At 30.8% G+C, this 13,446-nt stretch overlaps 2 protein-coding genes across 6 annotated transcripts; both read right to left on the minus strand.

The window, feature by feature from the left end:
• Window positions 1–1,197: 1,197 nt before the first annotated feature.
• Window positions 1,198–2,878, minus strand: LOC115707187 (NDR1/HIN1-like protein 10). Its single transcript, XM_030635065.2, has 3 exons — window positions 1,858–2,878; window positions 1,679–1,768; window positions 1,198–1,589 (listed from the first exon to the last, which is right to left on the minus strand). Exons 1-3 carry the CDS (start codon window positions 2,410–2,412, stop codon window positions 1,524–1,526), a joined length of 711 nt encoding a protein of 236 aa, XP_030490925.2. The 5' UTR covers window positions 2,413–2,878; the 3' UTR covers window positions 1,198–1,523.
• Window positions 2,879–10,316: 7,438 nt separating this feature from the next.
• On the minus strand, window positions 10,317–12,974 carry LOC115707171 (ethylene-responsive transcription factor RAP2-12). Of its 5 annotated transcripts, none has more exons than XR_004009708.2 (3): window positions 12,324–12,936; window positions 10,626–11,608; window positions 10,317–10,539 (listed from the first exon to the last, which is right to left on the minus strand). XR_004009708.2 is itself a non-coding variant. In XM_030635041.2 (3 exons), exons 1-2 carry the CDS (start codon window positions 12,607–12,609, stop codon window positions 10,704–10,706), a joined length of 1,191 nt encoding a protein of 396 aa, XP_030490901.1. In that variant the 5' UTR covers window positions 12,610–12,974; the 3' UTR covers window positions 10,317–10,539; window positions 10,661–10,703. The 5 variants fall into 5 exon arrangements, 4 of the variants coding, with proteins under 4 accessions (XP_030490901.1, XP_060972207.1, XP_030490900.1 ...); XM_030635041.2 differs by having other exon boundaries at window positions 10,661–11,608; window positions 12,324–12,974; XM_061116224.1 differs by having other exon boundaries at window positions 10,317–10,554; window positions 10,661–11,608; window positions 12,324–12,935.
• Between the last annotated feature and the right edge of the window lie 472 nt (window positions 12,975–13,446).

Genomic DNA, 13,446 nt, shown 5'->3' on the forward strand with positions numbered 1-13,446 from the left:
TGTGGTAAATTACACATATAATTTGAATTAAACAAAAAAAATCTTAATTGCTACATAGACTATATTTACTTTCGTTCAATATCAAAATCTCTGTGTAATTCAGTATGGCCTTATCATCTCACTTTTCAAATTTTGCATAAAAATCATAAACAAATAAAAAGTGATCAAACAATTATAAGCATTAAACACAAATGAAATGCACATAAGAAATTGAAGAAAAAAAAAACTAGAATTTAAAGCGAAATACTTAGTGGAATCAACAAAATTGTATTTTTTAGCAAAAAGTTTTTATAACTTCTTATGTGAATAATTTGATTATAGTAGTATTTAAAGCGAGATTATTACTTGTAGATAGGAGAAAACTCTTTAAGAGAGACTAACAATCTTTTATTTTATTTGTAACATTTAAGTAAATCTGTCTTTTGTAGTTTTGTAGACGTTGATTTTTGTAACATTAAAATTTTCAACTTTAATAATAAAAATAAAAGTTGTACAATTTTTATTTGAGAAATGCTAAAAAGCATCAGTAGTGTCAAACACCCTCCTACGTGTCAATATTGCTATTGGTCTAATTAAGTTTCGGGTCCCATATAGTTTAATATAATAACTTTTAGGGAGTATTCCTAGTCAATCGCAAGACGACATGTCTTAAAGGTGCTAGGCACCACTGGTGCCCAATAACAATGCTCTTTTTATTTTCACCAAGATGAAAATGTTTAATCTGCCCAGACAACTGAGCTACTAAGGTCAATCAGTGCTCATTACTTCATGCATTTATTGATATTTTGTGGGGAAATGCTAAGGGGCACATATGCCAAACCTAATTGGCCAAAGCTTGTGCCAAGCAAAATCCAAGCTTGGAATTTTATTGATTGCTCTTGAGAAATTTTTTGATTAAAACTGTACCAACACAAATCAAACCAAGCGACACACTTGTTGTAGTTGTTGTCTCTGCTTCCACACTAACCGGGAATTCCCAATACAAACATTTGAGAATGGTTACCTGGATCACAATTTAGAAAGCAAATTTTGGGATTTTGTACCAATAAATATTACTTTCCTACATATGAGAATTTTCTGCAATGACTTTTTCTGTCACCACAACCACAAACTAATACAAGTCTCTATATATAAAGCTACCCCAAAACATGTAAGGTGTCCATAGCCTTTATTAAAACCAATCTGCCACCAATTATATATTGCAGTTGCCACTGTTGCTCTATACCTATATTTCCGTGTTGTTTCATGCTATAAATATACATATATAGATATATAGTTTGATTAATCCTCTGTTGATTGTCAATTGTACGTTATGTCATGTTGTGAAATGAATATAGCAATGAATTAATATATACAACAGGGCATGCATGAATGGCAGTGGCAGAGGCAGAGGCACTTGAAATTAATTACATAAAAAGTCAAAAAAAAAAAGAGCGTTTATGTCACAAACATAGAAGAATCTATCTTCAAAATGAACTCGAAGTTTGTGAATTTAACGTAACAGTTCATTTGAAGGTGTGGCGTTAGATGTAAAAAGCTAATGCGCACTTTCTGAAGATGGTCTGAGCAGTGGTAGGAAATAAGGATGCCTGAAAAGTTTCTTGTTAAATAAGTTACATAATAACTTGTTTGAATGGTACAAAACACAAGAAAGAGCATGCTCAAAGAAAATGCCTACCATGTGATCATTTACTCTTTTTATGTTTGAAACTTCAATTTGGATTGAAAGTTGTTTAACATCAACGTCTATGTCACATTCCAAGGCAACCTGCAAAAACGAGTTCCAAATGCTTTTCAAACTATTGATTAATTGTTAATGTTCATGAAAACACATCCATATCAGATCACAAAACAAACCTTAATCTTTAAAAGGGTTACATGAAATGCCAACAAGTGAGTCTTAACATCTCCCATTATTTTCATCTGAATCATGTTTTTCTTAGAATCTTCTTGCATTGAAGCCACATCAAAAATATGGCTGACATTCACAGATTGAAACAAAATCCTTGTTGGAACAGTCATGTTATAGCTGTGAGCAGGTTGTAGAAACCCCGGGACCCGAATTGTCCCAATAGACAATCCTTCATGATAGACATGAAGTCGAGAAGGACTATATCTAATCCCAACTTTGTTAGGATTTTGAGCACTTAGAGTCAAAGTAATGACAGAGGAAATGAAAAGAGTTGAACCCAAATGAGGATTCAACTCATATAAATCAAGCTTTACTGATTGGAGGCTAAAAATAGGGCTTTTAGGCTTTATGACAAAGGCAATGATCAATGCAGCTATTCCTATTAGTAAAAGTACAAAGAAAATGAAAAGGAAAAGAAAAAGACAGGATCTCTTGAAAGAATGTTCGTGACAGAATTTTCCATGACAGAAATATTTTGGTTTTTCTGATTGAACATCCATGAGTGGAGATGTTCATTTTTTTTGAGTTCAAGATTGAATAGGATTAGAGTAATGTGATTTAACTGTGATAATTTAAATAATACTTTGTTTGTAAAGGAAGGAGGAATTTGATGTTTTCCTTTGGACTAAAGCGTTTGTGTTAGTTATATTCTTTGATACCAAAACTTCCAAAATGACTTGCAAAAGAGAAAATTTGTGTGTAAAAGAATCACTTTAAAGAGAAAGCTCAAAGTGAATTTAATTCTATATTATAAAAACATGCACACTTTGTTCTGAAATGTATGCAGAAACAAAAATTTTATATATGAATCCATCGAAGCAAAAGGAACAAACTCTGTTTCTCTTTCTTAAGTTCTAAAACTCAAGTATCTTATTTACATATATATATCGACTAGAGAGTGGAGAGACTAGAGAAACTTTATGGCTTCAAAAGGTTATGAAATGCTGAATCATCGATTAACAACAACAACAACAACAAAAAGAGTGACCGCAGTGGAGATTATTTACTATTATTATTTTTAGTTTGAATTTGGAGTAAAAATTATTAACTGAAAGTAAAATAATTATATTCATTACTATTATTATTTAAAAAAAAAAAAAAAAAAAAAACCCACAATTAACTAGTAACAAATTACTATTCGTGGAGGTGGAGTTAAAGAATATTTATGCAGTTTTTTTTTTTGCTGGAAAAATTTAGAACCTAAACTTTAATAATTAAATTATATAATTTTGACAAGAAAACAAATTAGAATTTAAAATCAAAAACATAATGAACAAAAAATCCTCAAAAGTAAAACTCAAAGAGTTGGACAATTCTCACACACGAGATGACTTATAGCATCACTAAGGAGGAGACTAAATTTAGTGTCACATTATTATTAAATTTAGTATCAAAATCTATTTTCACTCTAACCACAACACCAAAAATTATACAAAAAAAAATATTCATTATTATTATATTAATTTTTTAATAAAATAAAAAAATTATGGTATTCACATTTCAATTTACACATAATAAATTAAAAGATAATTTTACCATACACCCATCCAAATAAAAGAGTCACATGTGTAATAGATAGTTTGAATTTTATTTCATCGTGCTAAATCTTTTAAAAATTTTCAAAATTTTGCAAGGAGTCTTAAATAACTATAATGTACACGACCATAAAACAAAATAGATTAAAATTCTACAATGCATTAGGGGTCCACCGATGCACTCCTTATCTATTTCAGCATATGAGAGGATTTTTTAGCCTAATTTTTTTCATGGTCGTCTACGTTTTAGTTATTTAGGACATTCTATAAAATTTTGACAAATTAAAAAAACTTAACACGCCGAAAATAGGGTTCAAACAGTACTTTATTTCACACATATAAAATAAAAAAGTTTTGCGTGCAAACCCTATTTTCGACATGTTAAATATTTTTGAATTTTTCAAACTTTTGTACAATATCTTAAATAGATATAACATAGACAACCATACAAAAATTAAGCTAAAAAATTCTCTAAGATGCAATAAATAAAGGTGCATAGATCCCTTTTAAAAAATACATTATAAAAACAACATTTTTAATTTTATAATACAAATAATAATATCAATATATATAAATATAAATTAAATAATAATAATAATAATTAAAATATATATATAACTAGAGTGCTACGACACATATACCGTGCATTATAGTTATATACGACATGTATGTTGTAAAGTTTAGTGCTACATTGAATGAATTATATAAGCTAAATCCAAATTTTAGTGCAACGTTGGAATTGCTCTTAGACAGCGATCAAACAAAGCTGATTATAAATGGATCATAAATTCAAGAATAAATCTCCTAAATATGTATGTTTAATACGTTGTTTGGTATTAGTAATTATTCAAATCTATATTAAAAACTTAATTACACAAATTATCCTAACTTCACTAAATGTTTAAGGGCTCGTTTGGAATGTCGTATTAGATCGTATTGTATTGTATTGTATTATATTAAATTGGATTATGTATCATATTTTTATATAATACTATGTTAAACTTTTTTTTTTGCTGAAAAACAAAACTTCATTAAACCGAAACTAAGAGTTTAGTGAGCACATGGGGACTCACTTCCCAAAACCGAAGCAAACCATTACAATCATGCGACAAACCCCATCTCGCAAGAGAATGGGCTGCCATATTATTTTTCCGAGAAGTCCAACACACCCCTACATTGCCATTGTCGACCAAAGTGAGAATCCGATTGAAAGCAAAGTGCATCAGCCAATGCGGAGACCTTCGCTCAGAGAAAGCCTTCACCACAGTTTGATTGTCGGAGTAAAACGTTCCCACATCAACCCCCAGTTGAGCCGCCATATTAAAACCAAACCGCAAGGCTTCAAGTTCCCCATGCAGAGGAGAATTAACCACAGCTTTTGCAGCTGCTATTGCAAAGATAGTACCTGAAATGTCAAAAATAGCAGCTGCCACCGCACCCCCATCAGAAGCCGAAGCATAATCAACAAAACACTTCATCCTAGCAGGTCTCGGAAGCCCCCAGCGAGTCACACAAATCCCCCCTTGCTGCGGATCGTCGATTCCACCCTGCAATCTTAACTGCTTAAACTCCCTAAACCCCTTCTCTATAGATTTTTATATTTCTTCCAACACCAGAATCCCTTTGTTATGGAAAAGTTCATACCACATATAGTTTTACATAAAAATATTACATAAAATACAATTCAATATAATACAATACAATACAATACAACCTAATACGGCGTTCCAAACGAGCCCTAAAATAATAAAAACCACACGCTGATGGGATGCCATGATTTATTCAAATCATCAAATCTCCATCCAGAAAAAAAAAAAAAAAAAAAAAATCAACTTCTAACTAGAAAAACAATTTGTTTCAAAAAAAAAACTATAGAAAAGAATTCGAAAAATATATATATATATAAAATAATGGAAATTAATTAAAATTTAAATCAAAACTCAGATATTTTTTTTCTTAGAGAAATCAAATCTCAGATTTTTATAGGAGAAGTATATCAAATCAAATCAAATCAAGATTTTTGCCCATTAACAAAATATTTGCATATTTGGCATTAGTTTATGAATTTTCTTTAATTAAAAATTTCCTTTCTCAATTAAATAGACAGCTTTTTGTCATAATTATCACGAAAAGAAGAAGAAAACAATGGTGCATATGCATATACAAATATCTTCATTATCATTCATCACTATCAAAAGCTAAACAAATATGCGTCTTAAAACCGACCAAATTTAAAATTAATGAAGCATTTCGGGTTTGATAGGACTACATGCGTCATTTATGTCGAAAAAACCCCCAAGGAGATGCTTATTGCAAGGACCCAAATAAATTTGGGCCAAATCTAAAAGGTAATAGGGAGACGTGAGAAGTGAGATGAAGGTTTTTGGTTAGCAATAATAATCACCAAGCAAGCAGCATACAAAATTTGAAGTTATACTCTCAAAATTCTATTTCAACCACAAAACTAAAAATTACACTAAAAAATAATTTTTATTATTATATCAATAAAATAAAAAAAAAATAATAATATTTACATTTAAATTTACCCACATTAAATTAAAAGATATTTTTCCAATGCACCCCTCTAAATAAAAGACAGTTTAAACTTTATTTTCGGTGTGTTAAATTTTTTTGAATTTTTTAAAATTTTACAAAATGTCTTAAATAACTATAATGTACACGACCATGAAAAAAAAATAAACTAAATTCTACAATGCATTAGAGGTCCACCGATGCACCTCTTATTTATTTCAGCATATAAGAGAAATTTTTATTCCAATTTTATTCATGGTCATCTACGTTGTAGTTATTTAAGACATACTGTAAAAAAATTTTTAAAAAAAAACACGCCAAAAATATGATTCAAATAATCTATTTCACACATGTATAAAATAAAAGAATTTCGCATGCAATAGATTGTTTGAACCTTATTTTTAGCGTGTTAAATTTTTTTAAATTTCTCAAAATTTTGTAAGATGTATTAAATTGATATAACATAGACGATCATACAAAAATTAAACTAAAAAATTTTCTCATATGCAACAAATAGAAAAGTATCGATAGATCCATTTTAAGAGAATGCATAGTAAAAACAATATTTTTAATCTTATAAATATAAATAATAATATCAATATATAAAAATATAAATTAATAATAATTAAAAAAAAATTATCGTAGGTAGGCACACAATATATATGCTGTAAAATTTGGTGCTACATTGGATGAATTATATACACTAAATCTAATTTTTAGTGCAACGTTGGAGTTGATCTAACAACATCACTAAATAGTGCACCATTTTACTAAAGAGCATTGCTATGAGGCACCAGTGGTGTCTAGCACCTTCTCGACATGTCACGTTACGATTGGTTAGCGATACTCCCTAAAAACTATTATACTAAATTATATGGGACCCAATACTTAGTTGGACCAATAGCGATATTGACATATAGGAGGGTGCTAGGCACCACTAGTGCCCTTTAGCATTTCTCTTTACTAAATTAGTGTGAAATTTTCACACACCATTTTACTTTAATAGCACACACTATTGGTATCCGCCCAAATTTACACCATTAATATGGTGAGGGATTTTTAATTCTACACCAATTTGGTGTAAAAAAAAAAAATCATTCTAACCCTTATTTTATCTTATTTTAAAAAATAATCTTACATTTTAATCCTCAAAAAATAATTGATTTAAAATACTAACATATTTGAAAATATAAAATAACAATAACGAAAATACTGATATTAAATAAAATAAAAACAATGTAATACTAACTTATAAAATTAAAAAGAACAATATAAAAATAAACATTAAGTACAATAATAATTTAATAGTCAAATTAATTACTTGAAGATTTTAACTTTGGAGAATATCAAAATATTAGTTATATGCAAAAATTTTGTTTTGTAAGGCCAATATAGCTAGGTTTTGGTTTGTTTTAATTTTGTAAGTTCATTGTGGTTTTGTTTTGTTTTGTATGGCCAACGTGGCTAGTTTTATTTTGTACGGGCAATGTGGCTAGTTTTGGTTTTTGTAAGGCAAGTATGACTAGTTTTATTTTTGTAAAGCTAGTTTGGCTAGTGTTAGTTTTGTAAAGCCAGTATATGTCTAGCTTTAATTTTGTAATGTCAGTATGGTCTAATATAAACACATCAGATGTATTGTAGCTACCTTCAATAATGGAGACGAGAACAGATAATTACTAATATTTTCCTCAAAAAAATATGAGTTACAATATTTATATGAAATTTCATATTTTATTAAATATTTGATATTTATTTTGTAGGTGTTCTAATGTTAGATTGTAAGTTACAACTCTCAGTTTAGAGGTTTTTTATTCTAATATTAAGGTTTTATTGACTAGTTCTCTTAGGTTATCTTTGCATGCCCTCAAAATAGACAATGAACTTTTATAAATAGAAGAAAATCATCTACTGCTTGTGTAACGTTGTTAGCTTTGTTATTTTAATCTGTATCGATTTCTCTTAAAACACATATATTAGTTATATAGACTGAAGTATTTTGAGAATATTAATATATTTGAAATGTTTGATATTATTGGTGAGGGTTTTTTTTTTTTTTTTTTCATAATACGTTATTTGCTCATTTTGAAAATTGTGTATATTAAGATTAACTATAGAAGTTTAATATTTATTTTTTTAAAAAAAAATTAATGTTTAATTGATTTAATAAATATTTTATTTTACTAAATTATTTTAAAATTTTAAACTCAAACTAGTAGTCGTGATATAATTATGTTATAAAATTAACTATTTTAAATTATTAAAATAGATAATATAAAATGCGAGATTATTTAAGTAAAATATATTTATTTAGTGGGATATTTTGTGTAAATTATTATAATTGTTGCACTGAAAAGAAAATATTTTACACTAAATTTGTGTAGATTCTATACCAAATTAATATAAGTATTAGTGGTAGTCTAACTAATAGTTCAGAGAATAGAGATCGTTCATTTTACTTTACTTGAAGAAAAGTTTCACTTGGAGATTCTATGTTTGTTTGTTTTCCTGGGTTATCTTTCACATTAATTATGTAAATAGGTTTTCATCTTCTTATTTAAGTTTATTTATGTTTTTCTAAATTATTCAGTTTTTAGCTTTGAGAGTAGACTAAAATGAAATTTAAATTATTATTTTTTTCAACTCTTTATTATACAGTCACATATCACAGCTATATGGTACAGCTAAATGTAGAGAATTATTGTAGAAAATAAAATTTCCTTTGCAAAGTGCTAGTTTAACACGATGCCTTACATAAAAAGAAAGAAAGAAAACTATTATACAAAAAGCCGTTGAGACTTGAGACTGCTAATAAAGTATTATTATTTAAAATAAAAATAGTAAGCCTATAAAATATAAGCTCCGGTTTTGCAAAACATTAATGTTAAAATGGATAGTGGTTTTTCTTAAGTTTATCAACAACTCCGAAGGCCAAATTAATGTATATAAATAAATGACACTTGAATAAAAGTAGATAAGGCAAACAATTCCACTTGCCCTTTGTCTGTTATCAAAATTGGGACCAATTCTTTTTAGTAATTATTCCAAACAAAAAAAAAAGAAACTTTTAATATGGAGTACACATACATTTTATGTCTTGGTGCAGTGACATAATCTAATCCTACATGGTAGAAAGGTACATAAATAAATTATAATTGTGGGAAAAAGAAGAAAAGGTTAGATATCGCATTCACATGGACATAAAAATGCAAAGCAGCCCATCACCTTAGGCTGCCATATATTAGGATTGGAGCAATCATTCATGAGGGCCCCTTTCTGGATTGGAATTTGTAGCCTACTCCTAATCTTTTTGCTGCCGACGTTAGACCATACTCAGTCCTCACTCACCCCTAAGTCATCATTCATTTCCACCACTCACTACTCTCTCTCTTTCTCTCCCTCTCTGTTTTGCAGGGTCCAGCTTTTTGCTACTTGTTAGGTACAAACTAATAAAACGCGTGTGGTTCACTCAGGCCATCATCTATTCCTAATTTATTCTTTTTTATTTTTATTATATGATCCAGTAAGTCACACACTTATTTTGAACCGCTTGCCATGTCTATAGCGTTAGTAAAATGACTTAAAGTTATTATTTAAATTAGAAAAACGTTAAAGCCATTTTTATAGTTCTTTGGGAAGAAAAAAGAGACACGCAAGGAAGGAGCCATAGTGAAAGACTGAAAGAGTGATTAATACCCAACAACGTGGCCCACCTTCACATTTTGGAGATGTAATGTGGTGATGGCAGGTAAGGTGAGGTGCCTTTGAGGTTAAAAAATTTGACCCCCAAAATTGTCTTCTGCTTTGGCCCCCTCTCCTCGGTCCTTGCCTCGTGGAAGTCAAAGGTTTGGCCTCAAAGACCACATTTATTTACATATTTATTGTTCATAATGCAAGTTGCTGCTAGATGACAAAACACTTCACATGGCTGACTCATCTATGTATCGTCGTATCTGCCCTTTATATTTTATTCATGTTGTAACTTGTAACAACATCACATGAACCTCTAACCTCAGTAACATACCCACCAAATTGAATACAAACCCTAGGATGAACTCTAGACACAGACACCCCAAAGTAGAGAGCTCTTCGTATCATCATCATTCTGCTTATTATTTACGACCAAAAGAAAAACCTAAATACAAATATTAATATATACATGTCCATTTCATGTTAATTTCTCATAAATATTACTGAATTTCCATTATCATGAAATCAAAATGTAGTGAACATTTCTCTTATCATCAAGTAACTCTTAAAGGGAAGAGAAAGAACAAACAATGGCCTCCAATAATAAAACAATACGGAGCACATCGAATACAGAAGAAAGAAAAAACAAATTTGACAATTATCAGGTCTTAGTATATTCATCACAAATCACAGTTTAATTGATACAGACATAAAATAGAGCAACACGAGTTCAATGTCTTGAAGGTAAGAAGTAAAAGCTAATATCTATATATACTCGCGATACAATGATAGCTACCTTCAACCACTCTTCCACACAAAGGCTTATGCATGTTTAACTGTTTTGTGTGTACTCCACTTCCAGACGAACAATTCCTGCAAGTACCAAAACTGATTTTGATTTCCATAAAAATAAGGCAATAAATCTTATTTCTGTCCTTAGTTAAATCGAAGAAACATACTGAAAAAGGGGGATGACAGTTTGACACTCACTAACATGTAGCCTTATTTACATAAACTAGCGAAGGTGGGGAACTTGCTCAGAATGCTTCCCCAGACATGGTAAAGTCATCAAAACTCCAAAGATCCATTGTGTTCCCGCCGTCCTGAGTTGTGTCACCAGCGAGTAAAGATTCAAAAGAAGTAGCATCCCAGTTTCCATCAAGATACGGCATCTGAAAGTACTTCATCTGAGACTCAAAGCTGGAAAGCTCCTCAGAAAGTGTCTTTGAATTGTTTTCTTCAGCTTGAGGGACCACATTCTCTGAGTCACTTTTCAGCTTCTTCATCGGGTTAGCATCCTCTAGAAACAGGGAGTCATCACTTTCTAAAGTGGCCGAAAGAACAGAGGAGATTTCTGGAGTCTTTGAGCCACGTTCTCCCCAACCAAAGTCAGAGCACTCAAAGGAATTGCTACCCTGATCAGAGCTAAAATACAAGGGTGTGGTAGACGTAGCTGGAGTGGGTTTAAGCCCAACCTCTTGATTTGCAGGAAGAGACTCCACATAATCATAGTGATTGGTAAGTGGCTTCTCTTCAAGAAACCCCATTGCACTGTAGTAATCCTGATCTGAGTTATGCCCAAGATCAAAACTTGCGTTCATATTCGACTCGAACGACTGAACAGCGTTAGCCTTAGGTAGTGATCTCTTAAGATTATCCTTAGCTGAACGTTTAGGGGAAGCACGAGGAGTTTCATCCGGGAAATTAACCTTAGCTTTACTGCCACGGATTCTTCGAGCTTCAGCATCGTAAGCTCTTGCAGCTTCTTCAGCAGTGTTGAAAGTTCCGAGCCAAACACGGACCCCTTTCCTTGGGTCTCTGATTTCCGCAGCCCACTTACCCCATGGACGCTGACGAATTCCACGATATTGGTTCTTCCTCTTTCTCTTAGCAGATTTTTCAGCTAGCCCATCAGATTCGGTATATTTCACCGTTGTGGAACCTTCAATCACACACGAAGAAAACGCATCAAACAACAAACTTAATAGTTTTGGGGCTCGAATGCTCACGGAACCTACCAGAAATATTTTTTCTAGAGTTTCCGATCTTTCAAAGTAAAATTAAAAACTTTGAACTCAACCAAAATATTTGATATATCACTGAATAATAATAACAAAAAATCTATCTCTACATAAATTTCTTTTCCATTTTTTGTCAAAGGATCGTTGAAAGAGAAATGTAAATGTAACGACTGTTGATCTATGTCATGTACATAAAAGTTTTTACCTTTTTTTTATCTCTGCAATATGTAATGAAGGATTGTGTTAATATAAATGCATATTATTAACTTTAGATGAAAATGAAATATGAAACCGTAAAATTTTGTAAGCTATTCCATCGAACTCAATAAAAATCTCAAGAAGAGGCAACTGTCATAATTAAAAAAAAACATGTAACTTTTTATTCAGACACTAAATAATAATCCCAAAATAAAGAAAAAAAAAAAGCATTTACAAATATGAACTCCAAAAATATATATGTTATAATTTTGAGCCAGAAATAATACATATGAGTAATTAAAAACATTTTACGACTGACTACAAAATTCAGACTTTTTAAAAAAAAAAACACATCGATTAGTTATAATTATAAGTGCATTGAATATCTTCAATAAAAAAAAAATAACTCAGTTTGTTACAACAAATAATCGGTCTTACCTCGAGATACGGTTGGCTTGTTACGAGCAGTGAATGCAAAAGGCTTAACATCAACTACATCATCATCAAAATACTCAACATCAGATTCATCCTTGAAGCCCTGGAAATCGGCCTCGAAATCATCGTCAAGATCAACGATTTCCGATCTCAGATGAGATTTCTTCGAGAAACGTTTGCCGGAGTTGGATTTCTTGAGATCCGGCCAGAGATAGTTGGAGGTGAGACGAGTGGACCGCGGCGGCGCATTCGTCGAGATGAAGTCGGAGATAATAGCTCCACCACACATGGTTCTCGATCCACAGCACACAAAGCCTAGATTGAAATGGTTATGGAAATTTTAGAGTCAGAGATTGTAAAAGAAGAAAACTTTTTGTGGGTTTTTGATATTGAAGGAGAGAAAGTTTTAATAGGTTTTTGGTTTTTGGTTGTTGAGCGAATAAAAATGAAAGAAGTTAGTGGGAGATTGTTCCCAAAAAGGTTTATATATTTCTTTCTTCTTCGGCAAATTGGGGAGAGTCGGCTCAAGCCTCAAGCCTCCAAGCAAAGCGGGTATTAGGAGAAATGTGTTTTTACTATTATACCCTTACTCCAGTTGTGGAATTGCATATTTTTGGTTTGGTATTAGAACAGTGAAATAGTCATTTTGCATTTGAGGTGAGGGAATCTTCTTTCAGGTCTACTGGTCTAGTCAGCAGCTATTGTTACCGTACGCCCTTTAAACATGGCACACGTGTTTGTGCTCGCGCGCAAAAAAAAAAAAACAAAAGCTTCTCTTCTTCTTGTTCTGTTCAGTTATGTTTCACCTAGCTTTTTACTGACCATTTCGAAAAAAAATAATAAAAATAATAATATTGATATATTTTTTGAAAACAATAATATATATTTTTTAGTCTAATCTTTTTTTCATATTTATGTACATTATAGCTATTTAAGATAACCTACAAAATTTTGAGAAATTCAGAATAATTTACAATATAAAAAACAATGTTCAAACAGTCTATTTTACACTCGTATAAAATAAAATAGTCACGCGTGCAACACACTGTTTGAATGTATTTTTCGGCGTGTTAAACTTTTCTAAATTTCTTAAAATTTTGCAAGATGTCTTAAATAATTATAATGT

This window comes from Cannabis sativa, chromosome 1 (genome assembly GCF_029168945.1).
Source record: "Cannabis sativa cultivar Pink pepper isolate KNU-18-1 chromosome 1, ASM2916894v1, whole genome shotgun sequence".
Lineage (NCBI taxonomy): Eukaryota > Viridiplantae > Streptophyta > Magnoliopsida > Rosales > Cannabaceae > Cannabis > Cannabis sativa.